This window comes from Dasypus novemcinctus, chromosome 1 (assembly GCF_030445035.2).
Source record: "Dasypus novemcinctus isolate mDasNov1 chromosome 1, mDasNov1.1.hap2, whole genome shotgun sequence".
Taxonomy (NCBI): Eukaryota; Metazoa; Chordata; class Mammalia; order Cingulata; family Dasypodidae; genus Dasypus; species Dasypus novemcinctus.
The window spans coordinates 131,637,053-131,664,118 of record NC_080673.1 but is presented as its reverse complement, the minus strand read 5'-3'; the positions used below and the strand labels follow the sequence as shown (position 1 = coordinate 131,664,118).

The following is a 27,066-nucleotide window of genomic DNA, read 5'->3' as shown; positions in this document are numbered from 1 at the left end:
AATCAAACTATGCTAGACATATTTGAGCCATCTCTAAATACCTAGTGTTTCATTATGAACATTTACTATTGAACTGTACTAAAGAAAGCAAAGCCCTCATAGACTCTTGAGAAGTATAGTGATGTTTACCCCAATGTTAACTGATATTGCCTTTTATATTGATGATTCTCCTGCTCTGTCACTCTCACTTCAGTTTCATCAGCATCTTCTTTCAAGTTCAAGGGAAAGCAGATCCTAGAATCATACTCTTAGAAAGTTAGTCTTTGGAAAAACCTTATTTGTAACTTCCTAATTTTACTGATGAAGAAACAGAACGCAAAGGAAGTAAAGTGTGTCAAATCAGTAAGTTGTATTTTTTACACTCTTTTTAGCCCTTAAGCTTAATGCTTCTCTCAGATGGAATAAAGTGTGTGAAAAATACTTGTTTCCCACTTCATTCTTTCCAAGATGTACTCAAAGTTTGTTTGCAAATTAAGCTTGACATTATTGTACTGTGCTTACTTTATAATTAGTAATTAACATATTTAAATCTCTACACTTTTAACTCATCTTGTGAATTTCAGTGTTCAAAAGTAATTTAGTGGTAGGTTAAAAGTGTTCTTGTTTTTTAAATGCGAACATAATCAGAAAGGAAATGACAAATCAATGAAGAGTAAAAGAAATAGTCATAAATAATAAATATAGGGCCCATTATAGACAGGTTACACATAATTCAAATTTAATGAGAAGTGTTAAAAATGTTTCAGTTGGCCAATAATAGGCAAATGTTTTATTCAGTCAAATGTTTTATTGGCTTCTGCATTCAAATCCAACTTTGTATTTTAAGGAATTGAAACATTTGGGAAAAATGTGGTTGTGGCTGGAAGATCGAAGAATGTAGGGATGCCCATTGCGATGCTTTTACACACTGATGGAGAGCACGAACGGCCAGGAGGTAGGTAGGACCTTGGAGATTAGATGTGTTCTTATAATTGCCTTACTTCACAAAATCATCACGTAAAGACTTTTGAAGATGTGACTTCGCAAATTTGTGGGTTTATGCAAGTAATGATTTCCCTTATTCCTAATTTAATGGTATGAAAGCCTAGAAAATCAATAAATGAATTACTTTGTTCAGAATTTTCTCCCTTAGACTATATAAATATATACTTTCTTTAAGTCATAAATAGTGTAGATATTAAGAAAGATGAAGAGCTACTGGATACATTAAAATCACATCTCAGTAAATAGGAAATGAACAAAACACAAAATCTTGAAATGTTGGAACTAGATTTCCTAAAATGGCAAGACCTTGGTACTTTAGAAGTTATCTAGGGAAATGGATTTGGCTCAACTGATAGGAGATCCAGGGTTCAAACCCAGGGCCTCCTGGCCCATGTGGTAAGCTGGCCCACATGCAGTGTCACCGTGTACAAGGAGTGCCATGCTGCACAGGGGTGACCCTGTGTAGGGGAGCCCCACGCACAGGGAGAGCCATGCCACGTGAAAAAAGCACAGCCCGCCCAGAAGTGGTGCTGCACACATGGAGAGCTGAAGCAGCAAGATGACATAACAAAAAGAGACATAGATTCCTAGTCCCACTGAGAATGCAAGTAGACACAGAAGAACACACAGCGAATGGACACAAGGGAGCAGACAAGGGTGGGGGGGCAGATAAATAAAATAAATCTTAAAAAAAAAAATTAGTTCACCTTACAGTTAATGAAGATGAGTCTTAGCATTATTAACTAAATTTCCTAGGTTAGACAACTAGTCACTGATCAGGGAGGGATAGTGACTCCCAAATCACTAAGAAAGCCCAGCAAAATGTGATAGTGTTTGAGAACGTATGGCCACAATCTCCAGGTACCTGCCATCTCACCATCATCCCCAGACTTAGTTTCTTCTGCCGCTTAGTAGTGGGATGCAGAAAAGCTCCCTGGGGATGGGGATGGACATGAGGAAGATATCTGGCAAAGCGGTGATGAGGCATTTTTTTGTGGTTGAATAAGCCAGTGCTTTGGGCAGCTGGCTCCACAGTAACTCAACACATCACTGACTGCTAAATTCTTCATCTTGTTCCAGTACAGGTAAATGACCAACTTCATGTTCATAATAGATGTAGTTATTGGTCCATGTATCTGTCAGAGTCTTTTAGGCTCCTTTTACCCTTTACTACTCTTAATCTTTGATATAGCAAGCACTGCAATGTGGCCATAAAAATTCCAAGAGGAGGAGAAATAGTTTTTTGCTTTGTAAAATTTAAACACAGCTGATAGACATCTTCACACTCCCACACACTCATACACACACACAGCAACAACACATATAAACTTCTCATCATTTTTAACTTTGGAGAAGCCAGCTTCCTCATGGCCAGTTTTGAATAATAACACTTATTTTAGGATCTTGTTTGGATAATGCACATGAAATAAAATTTTAAACAATAAAATTCTATGAAATACAAGCCCAGTGGTAACTTCTATGACTTTTCAAAAATGATGAATTATGAGGCTTTTAAATAACATTTTCCCAGAAAGCAATATGTGTATTTAGATTATAGAAAATTAGGGCCCCATAGTGATTCAAGGTAACTTAGAAAAAGCCACATCCTTGAAGAGCTCTTTGAAAATATCATGGTGTGAGCACAGTTTTCATGGTATCCATCAACAAACTTGCATTCCTAGTTTCACTATTCACTTCTGATTTATCTACTAGTGCTTATCTATCTCTTAGGGTGTAGTAAAATATTGACTCATATTTGCCTTTATGTAATAGTTTCTATGTTAAGCAAGGTAGAACAACCTGGGATGTTTGCCTAGGTATACTGTTTTTTTGTGTGTGTAAGTGTATGGAAAATTTTGACCAAGAGCCCATAAGCAGTTTTTTCTTCATTTTCCACATTTTATTTTCTTAGCTCATTCATAACATAACACTATGTACCTCCACAGTTTGCCTCATACTTTGTCATACACTGTCTTATTTAGATCTCAACATTTTTCTCATTTTTCAGCTAAACGAAATGAACTTTAAGTCATACAGTATGGCTATGATAGATCCAGAGCTGGAAGCTGGTATTGACTGTGTGGTTAGGAGGATAGGCATGGAGTGAGACCACTCTCCAATTGGGCAAGTAATTTAATCTGTGTAAGGCTCCACTTTGCTCATCTGTAACATGTAGCTTGTAGTAGTGTCTCTTTTGTAGTGTTATTGTGAAAATTAAATGAGATAATGTATGTAAAGCACCAATTACAGGGCCTGACATGGAGTAAGTTAAGCCCTTGGTAGATGTTGGCTGTGCCCTTTACTATTATTTCAATTACTGTACTTAAGTTAATAATCTATAGTTTCAATTACTATTCCTAAGTTAATTATCTACAGTTATGGTAACCATAAAATTTAGAGTAACATGATCTGAAGTTAATAATGTACTTGGTCTGTATTCAAAATTTTTTCTGCATTTATATATTTTCTTTTTTAGCTAAATCTAACCTTTTTTGTAATTATGTATACTTTGAATAAACTCAGAATTTATAAAAATTCTATACAAGCATTTGATTAGAAATGTGACATTATAATATTCCAAATTATACTTTATAATTCACTTTTTTTCTTGTAGGCATCAGTATATTATATGCTAATTTCTGACTACATTTCAATTCTGAATTCTTTGCTTGTATATAAAATACCTAAGTCAAAGAAAATAAACTGTTCTTTTCTTTATCCAATTTTAAAACAGACAATCCAATGTCATAAAACATATACACTTTTAAAAATATTTAATACTTTATGTTATAAAATATTCTCGCTTGAATGCATGGCAAAATTGAATAAAAGTAGAAAAAATATAATATTGTCAACTTAGAAGCAAGGGTTTGAACTCACCTTTATTATAGAGGCACCAATGTGCCATTATAATTATGGTACCTAAAAGGTAATAAATCATATTAAAAGTGATATTGGGAGGTTTGCAGCATTATTTTTGTTATTCAAGACAACACTAGTGATTTATAAATGAGATAAACGTGGGTGGTGTTTAATCTCAGGCATATTTAATAGGAGTGTGGTAACATATATTATTAATATAATGAAATGTTGAGAGGTGCTTACTGAAGATTTGGAGTCTGTGGGAAAATTAATATATGAAACATCCATGTCTGTTAGAGCAGTAATTATGTGCAGTGACTACATGTATATTGTTAGTAATGGAGATAATGGAGGAGGATTAACTTGGCAAATTCATATCTATAGAACTTGTTCTAATGACACTCACAATGTTGAGCATTCAGCTCACACTGTTTATTTCTTTGCCAGTAAAGATTCAGAACCTAAATGATTCATTTGTGTCTTAAAGCCAAAGATAATTGCACTAGAAGGAAAATGGCCATACCGTAATTTAACTTTATGAATATGTGTCTACTCATGGCTAGCTTTTGTTCTTGATTTTTAGGGCATGGATCCTAGCTGTTTTGTGGGAAAGAGTTTCTTTTAATTCCCCAAAGGCTCTATTTAGAGGAGTGAGAAAGTGCTAAAATCTTGAGGGATAGGGGTAGAGCTGATACTGAACACAGTAGGACATTGCAAGATTACTTCCTGATGAAGCGATGAGGTTAGGGAATGGAAGGCTTTGTAAGGACTTGGTATGTGTGCATCTTTATAGTTTATAGAGTGTAGGTGGCTCTTCCAGAGCTTATGGTCTTGATGGTTGCAGAGTAGAAAGGGGACTTGATTTACAAGTAAGGGTGATAAATATTTAGTGGTAAAATCAAATTTGCCTGTGGCTAATAGGGGTGACATCATGAGACTGCCAGTGGAGAGTCTTCTCGCCTGAGCCTCACTAATCATCAGGGTATTTAAGTACCCTTTGTGACCACGTATAGATTACTGTGTATTCTTTTGACTTTTTATGAAAACTGAATGCCATTGACTTTAGCACTGAGTCTTTATTTTTAGCTTTACCATGAGGAAGCAATAGAGAAGCTCTTCAGTTGCTCCAGAAGTTGTTTGTTTTTCCTTCAAGATAACAAGTGCCATAATGGCCAAGGTGTTGTGGCTACTAATTGTCATCAGAAGAATACAGAATTTGTATTGGTTTCAAATTCTTTTAGAGTAAGCTCCTCACTGCATATTTTCTATTCTTATATAGGGTTTCTCATCTAAATAGATCCCCCTAAATGACCACACCATGAGGTAATATGTTCCTCCTTTTTAACTTAAAGATGGGGCATTGATACTGGGACATAATTAAAAAGCACTTTTAAAGATCAGTCATCAACTGATTTTGCTTAGAGTATTGTGGGTCCAATATATTCTTGATTTCATTCAGCAAACATTCATTCATTGAGTACTGACTCTCTTTGTTCATTCTCTGGGATAGAGTGATGAAAATGACTTAGTTCTCTCCCTCCAGAAGTCGACAGTCTGTATCTTCAGGGTTCACCTTTAGACACCTTTAGACAACTGTAGTGTGTTTCCTTGAAGCTCTGCCTCTGCACTGGCATTTAGCTTTCACACTGAAGCTACTATAACTTTTTGTAACTCATTGTTTTTTTCTATATTGTTTTAGATACTTAGAACTCTGCCTGTGAATCTCATTCACACTAGAGTGGCATAATATTCACTCTCTTTTGTTAAATATTGCTACTTGTATCCCAAAGTAAAAAAGAAAAAGAACTGTGTGGATGTAACCTCAAGCAAATTCAAATTTGCTGGAAAATGAATTTGAGAAGGTGAATTGAATATGAGAATGTGGTGATGCCCTATCATCGAGTTATCCAGGCATGAGGTGCACCCTAAGTAGAAAATCACAAGGTTGTTTGCCACTTGAATATTTTTCCTTTGTGAGAATTGACTCCGGTTGTGAAAAATGAGCACTTTTTTTGCCAACCTGCGACCATATCCTACCATTTAAAGGGTTTGCCTTCACGTAGTAATATAGCAGTGGATGTTTGAAGCTGTGCACCGTGATGTGAGTGGTATGTGTGATTAAGTTTACCCTGGAGCCAGTTTGGGCCAGGTTCAAAGAGAGGAGCCAGCTAGGAATGCATATGAATGCAGGAGTCACGGAAAGCGACCACACCACCTGCACCAACACACTTAGCCTAGATTACCAACCTCTTGGCAGCAGTGTGGGATGTTTGCTACTTGTGGAAGGAACTATTGTTAAACTGGGGCAGGCCTTTAGTCTCTGCTTCTCCATCCCACTACCCCCCAGTTAGCATATTCATGACAAGATTTTGGCAATAATGTTTTGGGATGCCTCTTTGTTGACTTGAATTACAGCTTGAATTTGGGTAGTAGAAGTCAGTAGATAAAGGCAAATGCTTGTTCTAGTCTTATTCTCTAAGTTAAGTAATAGGAGCACTGTTTTATTTCCAATGTTTCCTAAATTTAGCCAGGTAGTATCTGAAAAGCACTTTACTTGGAAAATACTATGTTTTTTCACATTAGACAACTAACACTGTCAAAAATAACATTAACCATTATTTAAAATGCAAAGTAAGGTCCAAATCTTTCTCTCTTTCATTTTCTCTCTCTCTCTCCATGACCTCAGTGTTCAGGCATTTATTTTATCACCTGCACAAAGCATCCTGTCTAATGTCTATAATCCTGATTGTTTAAGGCATCACTCAAAGGCTATCACTGTGTGCTCCAACCTACCTTTTCAGCCATTCCACTGGCCACTTCCTCCCTGGTTCCTCATGCTGAAGTGACATAGAACTTTGTACTGTTCCCCAAATATACCATCTCTTCCATGCCTCCTTGCCATTACATATCCTGTTACCTCTGTGTGAATGCTAACTCCCTCCCTCATCCTGATTTCCTCTCTCTCTCATCCATTTCCTCAAGATGTGGCTCAGATCTTCCAACTTGTGCACTTTGTACATGCTGCCATTATGATACTAATCCTAGTGCATATTGATTACCTGCCTCTTCCTCCTTCCCACAAATGACAAATATTTTGTCTTATGTTTTTTGTATCCCTGGGATTTAGCACAGGATTTGGCATGTACTAATGCATTTAGTCAGTCAAACAATAAAAATTTATCTAGTGTCTCCTGTGTGCCAAGCACTGTGCCAGTATTGTAGAAAAGACTATTGGGTAGAGATTTAAAATCAGGCATTACCATTTATTGAACAAACCCTGTTTTGCAGGAAGGAAGGGGAGTGGGTAGAGAGAGGAGTAGCTAGGTGACCACCACACACTAATTCCTCCATGTTTCAAAATTATAGGTGTTTTGATAAAAGGATAACTTGACTCTCCTGCCCCCAAGAATTGTTTTGGGATCAGTGGGGGAGGTAGACATCTCATGACTACTTCATGGATACTCAGCAGGGGCAAATTTGCACTGATGGCATTAATTTGAAAGTAGTCACTGTGCTTTTCCAGTAAAACATTGAAAATCTATCATTTTGTTTAGACTGTTTTTCCCCTCTAACTGCTGACATTAATGCAGTCATATTATAAGAGGGATGATTTTTTATCAATAAGCACTGGAAAACAGTGGTGAATAAATCATTGTCCCTGTCCTCTTGAGCTATCATTAAACAAATAGGTAGAAATGATTAATTAACTAATTGCATTTGTGCACAGTGATGTAAAGAAGTAGAGCTCTCTATAAAATGGTTTGGAGTAGGATTAAATAAGTGATTTCTAATTATAGATATATATGAATGTGATACCTAGCAAGGTATATTTATTATCTATGTTTTATTAATATTCTTTAGCTTCAAACTAAAATCCAACCTTACATACAAAAAGAAAAAATATCTTCTACTTAAAATTATTAAAAATATTTAAAATCTGGAAGAAAAAAATTAACTCTCTACAAAGTAAATAATTTGGTTCAAAAATTGAGATGATGATTTAATGATTAAAAATTTCAAGTCAATGCCAAGCAATTTTATTATATAGGTACTAAGTGCTTAAGAGAGTCTGGACCATATTCTGTTTGAATAGGAAACATCTCTGAAGTTTCCTCTGTTTTTTTGTTTGTTTGTTTTTTGTTCTTCACTGAGTTTGTTGCATGTTTGTTTTTCTGAGGTCTTTTTTCCATTTCCCCCCTTTTTTTTTTGGAATTCTTTTTTTTTTCCTTTATTTATTTTTTTAATGTTACATTCAAAAAATATGAGGCCCCATATACCCCCCACCCCCCTCACCCCACTCCTTCCATAACAATAATTTCCTCCATCATCATGAGACATTCATTGCATTTGGTGAATACCTCTCTGAGCACCGCTGTACCTCATGGTCAATGGTCCACAGCTTAGCCCACACTCTCCCACAGTCCACCCAGTGGGCCATGGCAGGACATACAATGTCCAGTAACTGTCTCTGCAGCACCACCCAGGACAACTCCAACCCCTGAAAATGCTCCACATCACATCTCTTCCTCCCACTCCCTACCCCCAGCAGCCACCATGGCCACTTTCTCCACACCAATGCCACATTTTCTTCGATTACTAATCACAATAGTTCATGAAAAGAATATCAGTAAGTCCACTCTAATCCATACTCTATTCCTCCATCCTGTGGACCCTAGAATGGCCATGTCCACTCCACATCTATATAAAGAGGGGGCTTAGATTCCACATGGATGCTGGATGCAATTCTCCTGCTTTCAGTTGTAGGCACTCTTGGCTCCCTGCTGTGGTGGTTGACCTTCTTCACCTCCATGTTAGCTGAGTAGGGTAAGTCCAATAAACCAGAGTATAGGAGCTACAAGTCTGTTGAGGCCCAGGGCCTGGCTATCACATGGTCAGTCCAGAGATTCAGGTCCCCTGGATATACATTAAACCCCAGCACCAACTACAGTTCCAGTAAAAGTAACAGGAGAGGCTTGTGGACAAAGATCACATCTGAGTCCAGCTCCATCGCACAGAAACACAAACTCCAGCTGAAGAACTTTTCCTTCACAACGCTTTATCACAGTTTGAAATTATTGTTTATTTGTATGATTATTTGATCAAGTTTAATCCCCCTTACTGGACTATTAACTCCATGAGAACAAAAACTATAGCTGTTTTGCTTCCTGTTTCATCTCTAGCATTTAGCACAATGCACATTAGCTGTCTAAAAAGTCTTTATTCAACAAATTAGTGAATAAATTTAATTTATTTGTGGACCAAGAGAATCATGAAAGTTTTAATAGAGCTATTCATAAACTGTGTACTTGGGAACACAGATGTCCCATAAAATCTTTTTTTGTGGAGGGAGGGGCGTGGTTGGTTTTTGGTTTTTGTTTTGTTTTGTTTTAAAGATACTTAAATTACATAAATGTTACATTAAAACAGAAAATATAGGGGATTCCCACATGCCCATGCCCCACACGCTACCTCTCCCATGCTCTCTCATACCAACAACATCCCTCATCAGTGTGGCACATCTGCTACAATCTATGAACTCATCTTGGAGCACTGCCACCAAGTGTGGACCATGGTCCACAGTATAACCCAGACTCTCTCCCACACAACACTGCAAGTCATGACAAGACACACAATGGCCAGTATCCATCATTACAGTGTCATTCAGGACAATTAGAGCTGCTGTAGGGCAGTGGGGGAATTCTTGCCTTGCATGTAGAAGGTCACTGGTTTGAATCCCATAAAATCTTAAAAGGGCATTAGTCAAAAAAAAAAGGGGGGGGGGAGAAGGGTTGAAGATTGTTCAAATAAGTTTGGGAGATTCTGGGTTAAGCAAAACAAGGAATCCCCTATATATTTTTTATATAACATTTTATGTAATATATGTATCTTTTAAAAATAAATAAAAAATATATTTAAAAAATATGTCAAACAGATAACCCAACTGTGAGGTTTCTCAGAGCCTTTACTATGCTAATGAGACTCTTTTTCCACAGAGAGGATGAAAGGGAGGGCAGTAAACAGCAATTGTTCTTCAAGATGTCTGCATTTATCACAAATACAGGAACTTTGGAAATACTTAGTTTATGATCTTATAAGCATGTTTGCTGAATAACATAGTGTAGTAATATTCCTGAGATTAAATTCATGTGTTAGTCTTGGAAAGCAGAACATAAAGTCAAAACTTATATAAAGCTTTAACAAACAACTACAAAGGAAAGGGAAGTACTTGCGGCCTCTTGCTAACACTTATCCTTTGTCCCACAGTTGAGTTGGCTGGCTCATTTGACTAGGCCCTGGGATGGTCCGAGTGCTTTAATATTTGGTTAGTTTTTTATGGCTTAACACATATTTCACAATCAGCAAACCACCATCAAACCTGACCTGGCAATTTGGTACCATGTATTAGTCATCTAGTGAATTGATTCATGAGGATGATTCAGCACATTCCATTCCTATTAATAGGAAAACAATCCCACAAAATAAGGCTTCGAAGCCACCTACCTTCATTTGTGACTGCCAAGTTGTTCATAGTTGTGGTCTTGATTGGTAAAGATGAATTCACCCCTGAGCAGGAGACCCTAGTATTAATGAGCACCGAGACTCTTCAGTCATAGAGCAGAAGTTAAAGTCTGTTCCTGCATTTCCTGTGAGACAAAGATACATGGTGTTGTTTACATAATTAAATAAGCTAATACATATAAAGAGCTTAGTGTCTTACATGTAATAAGTGCTCTCTCTTCCTCTCTCTCTCTCTCTATATATATATATAAAGCACAATGCAAATGAGAAATAAGTAAGAAAGAAAAAGAGGTTGCAAGGATTGGAACTAAAATGGAGCCAAGAATAAGGCTATTGCTAAAATAAGCATATTATTAAGTCTTCATGGATATACTTCTACAGTGCTTTCGATATACTGGTATTGAATATATGTTTGGTGAATTTATTTAATTGAGTTCAAACTACACTTGGTGTGGTTAGGTCACTAATTTTACCCTGAAAGCTTTTGACCAGGAAAAAATGTTTAGTTACCCAATTAAGTATTTTTCAGATTAAAAATAAGCACATGCTTAGAATAAATAAAACATTTTCCATATTAAAATCAGAAAGTAATTTCTTTTGATGGTCCTTTTAACAGCATAACTAATGCATTGAGTAATAATCTTAACATGGCTTTAAGTTAAGAAAATACTCACATTTAAAGGCACAACTCTGTGCTTAGTGTTGAAGCACAGATACAACACTACCACTGGCTTACATTCCCTTACCTCATTAGACTGTTTTTCTCACTCTCTTTTTCTAGGTCATCCTCATCATCCCACCTTCTAAACAGGTGCTTCTCCACCTGGCTGTCTACTAGACTTGTCTAAGGGCTTTTAAAACTATAGTTGCCTAAGCCCAACCCAGAACAATTAAATCAGAATCTTTAGGAATTGGACCTGATCATTAGTATTTTTTAGAGAGCTCCGTAGAAGATCCTAATGCAGGCAGGGTTGAAAACAACTTCTCAAAATATTGACATGAATCCTGGGCTTACCTGATTTTTCCATGGTCATTTCCTAGGTGATCCTTTCAGCCCCATAGCTTTAAATACCATCTGTATCTCCCGTATATTCTAGACCCATGAAACCAACCCACTGTCTATTTGACAATCCCTATTGGATGGCCAGTAGACATTTCAAGATTAACGTGTCCAAAACCTCACTTTTGATTTCATACCCCAAGGTCTTCCTCATATTACTAAGTGGCACCATTGATTTATCCAATTGCTCAGACCATCCTTGACTTCTCTCTTCCTCATACCTTTTGCCTTATATATTAGCAGTCTGTGCAAAATATATCATAATCTCACTACTTCTACCAATAAGATCCTAGTCCAGACAACCATTATCTCTCACTGGGAACATGGTAGTGTTTACCAACTCATTTCCTTCCATCTACCCTTGTCCCATTTCCCATATGCAGTCTGTTTTCCTCACAGTAGCTCTCAATCATCCATGTCTTCTCGTAGCACCTAGAACAAAACCCATACCTCCTTACCATGATCTATAAATCCTTACTTGATTTGACCCTGGGCTACACATCCTACCTCATTTCCTACCACTTTCTCTATCACCGCAGTCTAGTCACACCTGCCTTCGTGCTTTCCTGGAAAACATCACACATGCTCATAGCTCAGGCCTTTGCACTTGGTTTTCCCTCTGTCTGGAATGCTCTTTTCCAAATTATTATTATTTTTTCTTTTCCAAATTATTAACATGATTTCTTTCATGACTTTCTTCAGGTTTGTGTGTAAGGCCATCTCCAACCATCTTATCAAAATTGCACCCTTGCCATCACTTTCTATCTGTATAGAGAGTGAGTTTTCTCTATTTTTCTGTTTTCTTTATAGAACTTTTTATTATGTAAAATGTTATTATACATGTATTTTCTCATGGGTGTTTTACCTTTGTTAAATAAATGAATCAGTAATTTCAATTCAATAATTTTTGGCTAAATCTAGGGGGAAGTTTGTAAAATATCTAGAGAAACTGGTGGGCTGATTTAGTCAGTCCTCCTTGATACACTTCCTGTCAAAGGAATTTCTGATAAATGTTTAAAAGATGGAATTTGGCTAATTCAAAGTAAACCATTTTATTTAGCTATAAGATCCACCTAGTAGCTCATTTTGTTTGGAACATAACTAATGGCTAGGGTTGGTAAAAAGCAAATCAAACCATCTGGGTGTTGGCCAGAGGTGAAAGCATTAAAACCTGGCCCATTTTAAGCATGACATGGCTTCGATCAGAGTATTCTGTTATTAAACCTAAAATTATTTTAACAATTTAATCTTGAAAAAGCAATTGAAATAGAAATAAAAAACCAACAGTAAATGGAATTGAGGAGTCCAAAGAGTACAAAAAGATCTGAGAAACAGGCTCCTGGATCATTTTATAAAACCAATAAGGAAATTAAAGCTAAAACCATCCTTTCTGTAGTAGAGACATATTTTCTGTCATTAGATGCCCTTTTAACAGTAATACCAATATGTGCCAGGTGAGATCAGAAGGCAGAATTATCCCTAAGGAAAAAGAAATATCATCCAAGATCTTAAACTGGCTTCCTAGAAGAGTCAGATAATAACCCTAGAACCTTTTCTGCTGACATAGGTGAAAACATAGTGTTTGTCAACACTGCCCAATATGGAGGTCATATACTGAAATGATGAGGAGCTTGAATACTATTTAATAGAGCTGACTATATGAGTTTGAAATCTGGCACTTGTACTGAATAGTTGTATGACCTTGGACAAATTACTTAACTTCTCTGTACCCTGGTTTCCTTATTTGTAAAATGCAATTAATAAGAGTTTCCACCTCATAGAGTTTTGTGAGGATTGCATGAGTTAATATTTGTAAAGCACTAGGAGAGTAAATAGACATCTTCTTATAAGAACAGTAAGTTCTGATATAAGGATCAGTTATTTTAATCACATATATTTTGGCTGTGCCCACTACAGAGAATTTCTCCGTAAAAAGATTTTCCCCCCATTAAAGACACATTAGCAATTTGCTATTATGGATAGAGAAATAAATACATATTCAAATCCAAAAACTTTGGTCTCTGGAGGCATTTGTCCAAAATCAGAACTCAGCCTTCTTTTTTCTATTGGGTGCTATTCTGCTAGTGAGTACTGAGATTTCCTCTCAGTAATTTCTCCTTTAAATTAGACAATGTTATGAGTTACTATATTGGGAATGACTCCGCTTTCCCTTAAAAAGTGACAAAGCAAAACCCTACACTTGAGGTTCTAGCTCAGGTTGGGTTTGCCATTTTACTTCAACTGCAGGTACAAGCTAGTATTTAAGATTTGCCTCAGGAAAAGGGAGTGTAGACTTGTTTTACATTGTTGTGGAGGACAGCTGTAGAATTATGGGAGAAGTTGTGAAAAGCAGGTTTCAGCACTTACAAGGAAGAAGTTTCTTGTTAGAAACAGTCACAGGTAAGATATTCTTTCCTTATATTTTCATGGAAAATACTCTATGAATGGAAAAGGGTGGAAACAGCATGGTTAAAGGAAATTGAAAGAAAACCAAATTCTTACATCAAGAATCTGCCTCCTCTAAGATCTTTACCTGTCCCTAGGCCTTTCTCAGGTAGAGTAGATAACAATATTCTGTGCCAGCACTATAATTTATACTTCCTTCCAACATGGAATTTATCACACTGCATTATAATCACTATTTATGTATCTGTTTTCCATATGAGAGTAGAGAATTGTGTATACCCATTGCCTAGCAGAGTTCTAGGATTATTTCTTGACTATTGCATAAGTGAGGGTGAGGAATGGCCTGAATATCCAACAAAAGTAAATTCGTTTCAATAAATTGAACAACAAAAAATTATACTCTAAAATGAAGCATATGGCACTGCTTATTCTAGCATTGTAGGTTTTTTAAAATAGAAAATATTATTTTCCTCATATTGGCACTGTGTTAATTGTCAAAATTTCTTTGATTACAATATGCTATTTTGCATAAATTGCAGAAGTAATGATTGTCTAGAAAACTGTTCAGGTATCTTTGAATAGACAATACTTGACTGTGGACTTTTACATAGTAAGAAATATATCTTGCCCACAAGTTGATTATTAAGTTCTAACTAAACTGGAATATTCTGGGAGATAGATTGTAATTCTTTTATTCTTCATATGTATTCCCAACATGATGTAAAGCACAGGACACAAAGTAGTTGCTTAATACTCTGCTTAGAGTAAAATTTTTTCTGTGTCTGTGTCTGTGTGATAATTTGAAAATTTAGGCCATTGCCTAGGCTGTTACCATATTCACAATAAGAGGATAAAACTGAGTGTGAGGAAAAATGCCTCTGAGGGTCAAAGATATGCATCATTCAGCACAGCAGCTGCTAGAAATTATTAGTGCCAGTTATCCTAGAGAAGAAGCTTAAGAAGATAGAAAAGATTTGGTGCAGCAAGCCAAAGGATTAGTTGAAGAAAAGTAATGGGAGATCAGAGTTGAAAATAGTGTGGTACATTTGTTAAAATTGATGAGCCAATGTTGAAGCATTGGTATTAACCATGGACTACAGTTTACATTATAGTTTATATTTTGTCCTGCAGAATTTTGACTTCTTAAGGGAAATGTTTGATTCATCTTTTTTCTGTTTTACTGTTATAATTGATTATAATTTAAGTCTATGAATTTGCCCTAAAAGTTACTTTATTTTATAGGGTCTAATATATAGTACTTTCATTATCAATGTTGCTAGAAATTCCGCAATGTTTTTCTGTATTTTCTTTTTGACCCAACGATTGTTTAAAAATAGGATTAAAAAAAATTCTCGGTGGAAGTGCCTTTTTATTTCTGATTTTATCAGTAACTATCATTTTATTGAGTGTTATCAAATAAAATAATATTTCTACTTTTTGGTCTAAGTTTTCTTTGTAGCAAAAATTACAACCGTTTAAAAAATATATTCTTTGGGCACATGATATAAAAATGTATTATCTATTTTCATAATTTGATATATTGGAATTATAAATAGATGCCTTTAATTATGTTATTTACATTTTCTCTATCCTTAATCTGTCATGAATTGAGAGAGGTGAATTAAATTCAGCTAATCCAATGTGTTTCTATTCTATCTCTTATAATTTGTTTTATGAGTTTATGTTTTTCTTTTATTTGTTACTTATATATTTGTCAGTGTAGTATCCTTATTTCAATCACACCTTTTGCATTATAATATTTACTTTCTCTTAATTAATGTTGAATTTCTCCTGTTTAACCATGCAAGCATCATCCTTTATTTTTTTCCACATTTCTCTGCTAATATGTTTAATCGCTTTTTATGTTCAACATTTTTGAATAATTTTGTCTCAGGTGTGTCTTATATGAAGTATAGAATTATATTTTTCTTTGCATTCCAATCTGAAAATCTAGTTCTCTTAAATGGACAAATGAGGCAAATTTATATTTGTTATTGTGACAATATATACGATCTGAACTATTTTCTATTCTTTTTAATGCTTTTTGTTTTTTATTTACTTTTTACTTATTTGGCTTATGGTTCTTCTGATATTTAGGAAGGTTTGTGGTTATCTTAATAATGGTACCTTTGGACAGCACTCTGAGTCCTCTGTTTCTTTAGTTGATATCTGTTGGCACTCTAATGTAAGCAGTGATAAAACATATTCATTTTTGTCCTCTGAGCCCATCTCTTTTGCCTATTTGAGATTTTTAATGAAAATTGTCTTCCTTAGTATTTACCTTCTTTTTAAAATATTTGTATACTTCTGTTACATCAACTATAAGCAATATCTTTTAAAAATATTTTTATTGAAATGTATCATTCATAAATGAAGATACATAAATAATAAGTGTATAGTAAAAGTTGTATACTTAGAAAACAAACATGTATAACATCATACAGAAGTCCCACACATCCAGTTTGTGTTTATGAAGCATTCAATGATCTCTCTAATCTTTCCTCTTTTAATTCTAAATTTGTTAGTTACATTATTTCTTCATGGTCAGGGCAAATAGCATTTTCAGTTTGTCTTCCACCCAATCCTCACACTTAATTTTTAGTCTTAGTATTATAATTAAATGTATTAAAAATATTGAACATTCCTTTTACCTGTTTCCTCAAACATATTTTGGTTAATTGAGGTTTGTCTTTTAGCATGTTCCTCAGGATGAATTTATCGGAACAATATTCCCTGAGTTCTTGCATTTTCAAAACTGTGCAACCTTTAATCTTAGAGGAAGATTTGACTGGATATAAAATTCTCCACTTGCATTTTCCTTACATTAATCTCTTGTAGGTACTTCTCTGTTGTTTTCTGGTATTGAATATAGAAAACTGAATTTTTGCCTTGTTGCTATTAGAATTTTTCAATGAAATTTTAATTTTTGGAATCCAACAACGTTATTAAAATATGTCACAGTGTAAATATTATAGGTCAATTCGTGCTCTTTCATATGGGTTCAAGTCTTTTTTCCCAGGTTTTGTGATCATTCAGTTTTGATTTCTAAAATGTTTGATATAACGTTTAGTTACAATGTTCCATTTTTTTTCATGGCAGCATTTTTCTGTTGTGTGTTTTTGTATGTTGGTAAGTTTCTTTCTTAATTTTTTATTTTGTCATTTTTTAATTGGTTCTCCTACTTTTTTGTTATGTAGTTTTTTGTTAACATTGAAAAATGATATAGAGTAAAATTCACTCTTTTGGGAGTATAGTTTCATTAATTTAGACAAAAACATATAGTAGTGTAACCACCACTATAATTAGAACAGTTTCACTCTCCCCCAAAATTCACCTGGGCTGGCCCTTTAGTATTGTTTTATTGATGCTGTGTTATATAATTTTTATTGCTTATTATTGATTGAGTTGGATTTTCCTGGATCTGATATTTGCAGGATGCTTCTGGGTGGGGGTTGAGGAGGGGTTGGGCAGCCTTCCATTCTTCCTTCATCACTTTCAAAGAGAAAGGCTGCTTCCTTTTGCAATGGCTCCTCTGTGTGCATCTCTGTGTTATTGCCAACTCTGAACTATGTTGGGTCTTTTGACCTTTATTCCTAGTCTCTCTGTTACAAATAAGAAATACGTATTTTACATTTTGGGGTGAACCTTTTACCTTCAGGAAGTACCGTTTGCAAGCATTTTCAGATACATGGCACTGCTGGCCAGCTTGTTATTCTCTGGGCTTCCTTGCTCCCCTTCTCCCTGTGTAGTATCTATTAACTCTGCTGCTTTTTATAGCTCGTACATGTTTTTCAAAGAGATAGAAAATGCCTCCTAGTTTTGCTAAAAATGGAGTTTTTGTTGTTCTTATTTTTATTAACTATGTAGCATATGCATGTTACCTAGGAGGAGGAGCAGAAGATGCTGTTTCACACAGCTGGGTTAACAGAAGGCCTTTCCTCGACTGTGCCTTATCACTGCCTTTCACTCATTTCTCTTCCTTGGTTTACACTTTAAAAGTTGGCATTTCTTAGGTTGCTAACTTCTCTTATTCATCCAGTACTTCACTAGAGTGTGGATTAAAGTTTACTTTTGTGTCCTAGACCTCTTCATTTCCTAAATACATACTTTCAAAGTTGGCCCATTTTTATTCTGCTATTCTGGAATGGCTTTTTCTTACTTCCCCAATTAATACATCCTTTCTCATGCTTTAAGACCTAGATATATGTTGCCTCTTTTAAGAACTCTTCTTGATACCTTGTCCAGATAGAAGTAATCTCTCCCTGTGCTCCCACAGTATTTTATCCAATTTTTAGTTCACTTATTTTGTCATTTTAAGTATTTATATATCTGGGTTTTTTTTCTATCAAGCCAATGAATTCCTCAGGAATAGAGACCTTCTGATCCTTTAACCAGTTAAAGGACTTTCAACTTCAGGGTTCTAAACCTTATAACTTTCTTATGATGATCAGCACTTAGCCTCATTTGGCCTTATTTGATTTTCCACTAGTTCAATTGAATGGTACAATACTTGGGTTATCTATATTTCCTTATTTAGCTTTTGTTCTCAAAATGGTTTAATCACTTCAAAGCAAATTTCCTACTCTTAGGAAGTAACTGAAACTCTTCTAGAATAGTTCATTAAATTTGAAAAAGCTCAGCAATCATTAATAGAAATTCTTCTGCATTCCAGGTGATGCAACTGTGACAATAGCTCACAGATATACTCCCAAAGAACAATTGAAGATCCATACCCAGCTGGCAGATGTTATCATAGTAGCTGCAGGTAAGTCCTTCATGGCTCTTATTTGGTGGAATGTCATCAGCAAGGTATTTCCTGCCCTAATTGCTGACAGGTTTGAAAAAACAGCTTCTTGGGTGAGTTGGTTATGTATCTGACTAACTCCTATCGACTGGATTCTGTCTTTTGGCAATCATCATATTGATCCATTGTGCCTACGTTAGCATTTGTCAATTCAGTATGGAAAATTTAGGCAGCCTTTGGCATGACAGAATAAGATAATTACTTTAACAAACATGACTGGGCAGCATTTATGGAAAGAGGTCAATGTGGTTCAATAATGCATTGTGGCTGTGGGAGAAAAAAAATGAAACAAATGTCCCTTAAGTTATATTAAAGAAAATATAGTGTCCAGTAAGGGGAAGAGATTGACAATTGCTCTGTTTAACTGGCCCCACCAAGGCAGAAGAATCGTGTTCTAGAGTCTGAACTTTAAGGGGAAAGTTGATGGACTGGATCATGTCCAAAAGAGAGCATGTAGAATGAAAAACTTTCCAAAAAAGATGACACATGAGGTGTGGTTTAATGAACCAAGGATGTTTGGTCTAGAAGAAAAAATGACGTAAAGAAGATAGAGTAGGTTTTCTTTTTTTTTTTTTTAACATACAAAAGAAATATACTTTTGTAAGAATCAGAGCTACCTTAAAAATGACCAGTTCTTGACATGCTGAGTCTCTTATCTCTGTAGTGACTGGGGGAAAGATAGATGAAAACTTGTATAGGATATTGTAGAGCATGATTTGCCCATTTTTATTAACTATTGCCCCCTTTGAATGAGAAGAAAATCTCATGCCATCTTTTAACATTATTAATATATTTTTATAAATTAAATATCATGGCTAAAATCACACACAATGGGTTGTAATTTTTTTGAATATGTGTTCAGTGGGGAAGGTGTTACATTCCTCTTTAATTTCTATCCTTTAAGATCATTGTTGAAAAATTTTCATATATTGAAATTTATTGAATAAGAGCCTTTTAATTTTGCTTATCGATTAGATGCTATTGGTAATTTCTGGACTTTAACCCTAAATTATTGAATATTTACAGACTAGGAAAGCAAAGTCCAACTTCCAGAAGACATTAAGTTTGATTAAGGGAGTAAGAATAGTTTAAATTCGTTTCAATGAAATAGAATTCAATTCGCTATTCTTATAGAGGCTCTCTTTGGGAACCTTGACTGTAACAATATGACTCTAGCTGTAGAGATGTGCCTCCTTATAGGGTGAGAATAGAAATGCCCCCTTTTCCAGAAGTCCTCAGTAAGCTGATACAGCTTTGCTGAGAAAGTATATTCATATGATATCAAATGAATTTTTTTTAGCTGAGTTGACAGAATAAAACAGATGCTTAGGAAGGCAATAAACTTTATCATACCATAGATCAACATGAAGTAAAATACTATTGTAACAACTGACATTCACAGGAAGCAAATATTATCTTGACTTCTCTTTAGAAACACTTGGATTCACAAATAAGATTCAGATTTTGGTGAATGAAGAAGAATTTAAGTGCTCATTCTTGTCTAACTTATCACAGAATGTAATATACATTATTTTAAAAAGGTGTTGCTTGATTCTAGTGTTAAGAACTTGCAAAGACTTCGCAGTTGCTTTTAGTTCCTGTTTGCCAATTATAATATTGGATGAATATTTTCTCTATTGGAACAAACCCCCTCAGGATGCATTCATTATCATGTTTTGTTTTCTTGTTATGATAAATAGCAAATGAACTATCACAATTCTCTTGCAAGAACCACAGACATTCTTTTGTGACTGAATCAAACTTTATGTCACAAGTTGTTATGGCAACTCATCCTTGAGTTTCTCCTATGTACTCACTGTGTGTTTCTTTGTAATGGCCAAAATCAGCATTGAGTACTAGGTATTAAAAAAAAAAAAAGACAGGAAAAAAAAAGAAGAAAAAGGAAAGGCAAAGGAAGAGATGAGAAAGGAAGGGTCAAGCCTACATAAAATTAACAAAATGGGAGCCCAGAGGTACTCAGGCCCCTAGGTGTGTCGATGGCATGAAGGGTCTGAGTGCCACCACCCCACTCAGGGTCTCCTCTCACCACCAGAGGGCAGCAGTCAGGTGTGCCACAATCAGACATGGCCAAGTTGGCCACACACCTTCCTAATCTGGCCTGAGGACATCTGCAGTGTAAACAGCCTGGACTGGTCCTCTTCCTATTTTGTATTCTAGTTCAAACGTCTCTGACTAGATATAAAGGTGTGTGGAATGCTGGAAGACAACCCTTTGTATAGCATTGCAGTTGTCCTGAAGAATGAAATATTTGGTGAATGGGAAATCTCATGGAAAAAAATTGAGAACTTAGAAGAAATAACTAAAGATGGCTACATTTTCACTTTTCCTCAGTAATCACCTAGATAAGTTAAGGATGAAACATATATAGATATTGAAAAAGTACAATTATAGAAAAAGCACAGGTTAATATATAAAACAAATTCCATGTAACCACACAATAGGAATAAAGTGTTATTAAAATGACCACATCATGCATTATGTGTAGGAAATAAACCTGTACAATTAATAGTGGACATTAAAGAAAGATAGTAATCTAATGGCATATATAGCTACAACAGGGAGTGCTAGATCCCGTCATAACTAGAATGACAGCATATGTAGAAACCATCTCATCTGGGAAAAATCAAGAAGGGGAGTGTGTGTGTATCAGGAAAATTGATAATGTCTGAGAGATGACAGTAGAGAATGTGGTGATGAAATCCCAGAATAAAAGCGGAAATCTGTGTAAATCTCCCAAAGATCATGGGGGATTAATAAAATTAATTTATGTTCATACTAATCTCATCCCTCCAATTTCTCAAATGCCTGGAGTACTAATCTTCTAGGTTTAACTATGTATAACTTACCTTTTAAACATCTCCCCCAAAATTGAGATTTAAAATAATATAGAGCTCAAATCTAAAAGTTAGACCCTGTTAAACTATGCAGTTACAAGTAAGAGGCTTCAAATTCTTATTCACTTTCCCAGAGAGAATTAATCTGTTTGTTTCTATTGTACTTTAATGCTCTATGGTTATAGCACTTAGCACTCATTTATAGTTGCCTGCCACTTTACTAGACTATAGCAGGGACTAGGACTGGATTTTTTTTTTTTTAGCTTGAAATGCACGTGCATAGAACAATGGCATAAAGTGAAATTTAAAAAAAAATAGAATTCTATACCTTTTTTTAAAAAAAGACTTATTTTATTTATTTCTCCCCACCCCCTCATTGTTTGTACTTGCTATGTGCTGTGCCTTTAGGAGGTACCAGGAACTGAATCTGGGACCTCTGCTGTGGGAAGGAGGTGCCTAATTGCTTGAGCCACCTCCATTCCCTGTTTTGTTGTGTCTCTCATTATGTTTTTTCTTATTGTATCTCTTGTTGTGTCATCTTGTTGTGTCAGCTCGCCACACCTGCCCATTGTGTCAGCTCACTGTCTTGCTCATTTTTCTTTAGGAGGCACTGGGAACCTCTGCTCCCTGCTTTGTTGTCTCTTATTATGTTTTTCTTCTTGTGTCTCTTGTTATGTCATCTTATTATGTCAGCTTGCTGAACCTGCCTGTCACATCAGCTTACTGTCTTCTTGAGGAGGCACAAGGAACTGAATAGACCTCCCATGTGGTAGTCGGGAGCTCAGTTGCCTGAGCCACATCTGCTTCCCAAAGGTGAAATATTTGTTCATAAAAGAGCAGTTCAGATCACTACATGGATGAAGGGAGTGATGTGAATATATATGTTAAGACTGAGAAATTATGAAAAGGATTAAGAAAGTTTAAAGAGAAAGAGTTGAAGTATAAACAGTTGAATGAAAAGGGAAGACTAAATTGGCTTTGTATAAGGCTAATGTTAAAGAAAGAAAAGGTAGACATAATAGAGCACCAGTTCTAAGAATGGTTAGAAGATCCCTTGGCTCTTTCTTTTGCATCAATCAAGGAAACCAGGAGAAATCCTACATTTGTAAAAGTTCTAGGAATCTTCATTACCCAGGCAGAAGAGGCAAGTTATTTTCCAGACATTGTCAAAAGGAGCCTCCACCCATCTGAGTAAACTCTATGGATCTCACTTCATTCAGAAGATGAGCTACTGAGTCAATGCTACTTGCATGTTAACCTCTGGATTCAGAGCGTCACAGTGAGGAAAGCTAGCATTTTGTCCACTAAGCCATCCCTCCAGCGTGATGATTGAACCTCCACATTTGTAATTCTAGTGTCTCTCTATTGCAACACTTTTAATGATAGACATTGTAATATAACCCAGGATAAATGGGTAATTCAGTGGAGTAATTTGGAATATTCGTACTTACTCGTCATGAAATACTAAGTAACCAACCAACTTCCTTTCACCACTTTTCCCATCAAATGATCAAATTCTGATTATGCTCCCATGAGAATCATCCTATGTTCTCAATTGGGTTTTCCCTTTGGTAAATTTCTTCCTCCTTGGAGTAGGCTTAATAATTTTCATAATGTCGGGACATGGAGAAGTTTCAAGGGGTGGGGCATGGATATAGTCAGTTCCATACAGTTCAAGAGACTTGGGAGTGGAAGTTGCTCACTTACAGGTCTGGGTGCTTCCTGAGTGGATGGCAGCATATTTCATGTCTTTACTAATGCTATTGTTCTTCCATATCTTACATTATTCTCCAGCTTGTCCCCTTTGACTAGCTTCTGCTTCTCCATTTATAGCGTCTTCCCTCCTTCCTAAATTTGTTATTTCCATCAATTTTGTCAATTATTTTCTATGTATATAGTAGTGTAAAAGCAGAGGCCCTGGAGTAAGATTTCCAAGATTTAAGTCCCAACTCTGCTACTTACTCTATATCCTTGGAAGTCACCTCATTTCTCAGAGAGAGGCTCAGAGAGATGTGTACAATGTTAATATGGTGAGAAGGAGAAGAAGAGAGAAGAAGAAGGAGGGGGGGAGGAGAAAGAAGAAGAAGAAGAGGAAGAGAAGAAGTAGAGGAAGGAGAAGGAGGATGAGGTGCCAGAAGAAGAAGAACGATAACAACAACCACCTTTGTTACAGTGTTGCTAAGTCATTCCACATGAAAGTAGAGCACAGTGCCTGACATATAAGAAACAGTCAATGTTATGTGCTAACATTTTATATGCTATTCCTTCTTAGGCCATTGTAAATGAATATTTAAATCATAATTTAGAAACATTAACATGGAAATAATAAATTGGTTGGATCATTGAACTGCAATTTCCATATAGCCAAAGGGATATAATTTTTGGTAATTTTGATACTAACGTATTATCAGATTATTATACTAACATAAGTAAATTAATCTAAGAAGTGACTTATACATAAGAGATCAACTTTATGAAAGCCTTATTTTTACTTAAGATTTGTGACTTCTCAGAATGACATCGACCTTTGTCCACAGTCATATATGCTGTTTGACCCTGGATGAATGCCTTATTGCCTCTCCCTCTTGGAACAATCTGACTTTGTTAGGGGGCAGGAAAGGTTGAGACACTTGGGTGAAAGGACTGTTCTCACAGACATTTATCTACCTTCCCAGTCTTTTCTTTTGCTACCCTCCCTCCCTACCCATTCTACTCCACATCATCTGTCCCTTGGTCCTAAGTTACCAAGTGGACAAAGCCTCCCTGAGCCACAATGTATGGCAATGTATGGCAAGGCAGCTAGAGGTAAAGGCTTGACTACTGAATTTTCCCCCGGTTTGAATAAGACCCTCAATGCAAAAACTTGGGAAACATGAACAATAGGGAAGGAAAGAACCCATTATCCTAGCCAAAGAGAATCAGTATTAACAATTTGATATATGACCTACAAATTATTTTATATTTATTTTTAAACCCAAATGTTTACATAGTTCTTTTACCCTGTAGTTACCACATGTATCCTATAGCTCTACTCTGTGTACATTTTCCTCATAAAAAACATTCTTCTAAAACATGAGTTCTAATGACTGCAAAGTGTTCTATGGTATGTGTATACTCTAATTTATTTATTCAATTGATTGTTGGACATTTAGAGTGCTTCCAGTTTTTACTATTATACGGTAAACAACCGTGAGCTTGTAAATACCTAAGATTATTTGCATAAGTTTCCTGCACTATTTATCACATTGGTCTTGAGTTCTTTATTTGCTTAAGATTGGCTGCTTGTATTCTCAAAACCAACATTAACATTTAAACCTTTGAGTATTACATTTATATTATTTATAAACCATTCTATAGATGGGCCAGTTATATATCGGTATACTATGGGGCTTTAGGAATGCACATGAGAAAATAGCAATCTATGTCTTAAGAGGAAAATGACTAGAACAAGAGGAAGGGTGTTATCATGGAAGAAGCATGACCTTTAAAGTTAGGAGGATCTGGTTTAAATTTCAGTTTTGACCTTGAAAATCACACATAACTCTTGAGCATCATTTTCAGCGTTACAAAAGAAGATAAAAATTACTAGTGCTACAGGGTGCTGTAAGAATTAAGTGCTGAGTACATAATGGGTACTAAATGAATATAATTTCCTATCCTTCTGATCTAGTATTGTATTGTAATTAATATTATGTTACATATATGGGGAGAAAGATTGACAAAGAGAGATTAACAGAGAGGGAATGAGGTGCCATCGAGGATAGAGTCATACAACCGTGCTTCACTGACTCTGAAAATTAGGTGACTGAGCTGGGTCCACTCCCATAGAATGACCAGAAAGTCATTAGGCAGAATAAAAGGGGAGGGGACTACTGGCCACTTAGAGCTGTAATACAGTATGCATCTATCAAATAAAAATGAACTACTTCAAAATTACAGGTACCTGTCTGTATTGAAGCTGAACATTAGAAACGGGCCAGACAGCACAATAAATTAAAATATTTGGATTTTATCATGCAGGTAATGGCAAACTTTAAATAATTGTTAGGATTGGAAGAACATGATCATATTTATATTTTAGAAAGGTCACTCTGATAGCCTGTGGGGATGGATGAGACTGGATGTAGCACTGATAGGGTTCTAAACTAATACAGGAGTAGCTGAGCTGAGAAGACACTAGAAGTAGACTAGAAAGACTTACCAGCTTTGGATTCTGGGTAAACGATATTAACATTAGGGAGGAGGGGATTGTAGATGAAGAGTGGATGATAGGAGATAATGAATTTAGTTTGAACTTACTGAGTTTGAGCCACTTGTGGGATATTTGTGTGGAAAAGTCCAGTAGAGAGTTGAGATTTGTGGATGTGGAGTTAAGGAAAACACTCTAATCTGGAGTGAAAGGGTTGGAAGTCATTAGTACCAGTAGTAGTGGACACTAAGGCATAGAAAAAAACATGTAGATTGAGTTTTATTTATATTGTGTGAAGAAAAGTCAGTTAGGTGTATAAGTCAGAATTATCTAGAGAAATAGAACTGACAGGAGATATCTGTAAGTATTATGAAATTTTTAAATAAAATTTGTCTCACACAACTGTGGGGATGGGCAAGTCCAAATTCCATAGGCAGCCTGCAAACTGAGAACTCTCATGAAGGCTTTCGATTAATTCCCCAAGAGAAGCTGGCTGGATGAAGTAGAGATGGAAATTCTCTCTTCTGACTGCTTAAATCATCACTTCTCCTCTTTTTTTAAGATTTTTTTTTTCTTTTTAATTTCTCTCCCCTTCCCCACCCCCAGTTGTCTGCTTTCTATGTCCATTTGCTGTGTGTTCTTCTGTGTCCACTTGTATTCTTGTACGTGGCACTGGATATCTGTGTCTCTTTTTGTTGTGTCATCTTGCTACACCTGCTCTCTGTGTGTGTGGTGCTACTCCTGGGCAGGCTGTGCTTTTTTTGCATGGGGCTGCTTTCCTTACAGGGAGCACTCCCTGTGCGTGGGGCTCCCCTACGCGGGGGACGCCCCTGCGCTCATCAGCACTGCACATGGGCCAGCCCACCACAGACTCCCATGTGGTAGGCGGACGCTCTATCAGTTGAGCCAAATCTGCTTCCCACTTTTCCTTTTAAAGTCTTCAACCAAATGGTCAAGAGATTTCTCATTGTTGAAGACAATCACTTGTTGATTGTAGATGTAATCAGCCATAGGTGAAATCAACTGACCGGTGAACTTACCTCTTTCTAGATTTATTAATTTTTTAATAGGCCTTACTTTATTTTTCACCAAATCTTATTTTATAGCTATAAAAAAGGTGTTTAACCAAATAAATGTAAGGCAAGAAATATGCCTCAATATTATGTAAAATTTAATGTCATGCTAACATGAGATGACATAATATGCCTTTATTTAAAGTAGAAAAGTCCTCACTCAGACATTTTATTGTGAATTTGGAAGTGAAACAAAATAATAGAAGGAGAATGGTACTTAGATGAGATATGTGATGTGCAGGGATTAGTACAAATTATAGTGGGTCAGCAGTGAAGGTGACTATAACTCCCACTATATAGCCAGAACCATGTCT

The 27,066-nt window shown here is 35.8% G+C and overlaps 1 protein-coding gene across 1 annotated transcript in view; it reads left to right on the top strand.

The window, feature by feature from the left end:
- Positions 1-27,066, top strand: part of MTHFD2L (methylenetetrahydrofolate dehydrogenase (NADP+ dependent) 2 like) — a 157,910-nt gene that overhangs the window by 49,390 nt on the left and 81,454 nt on the right. The window contains exons 5-6 of the mRNA XM_058296984.2: positions 827-934; positions 18,504-18,596. Coding sequence (XP_058152967.1) covers positions 827-934; positions 18,504-18,596 — 201 coding nt within the window. The remainder of the gene's footprint in view (positions 1-826; positions 935-18,503; positions 18,597-27,066) is intronic.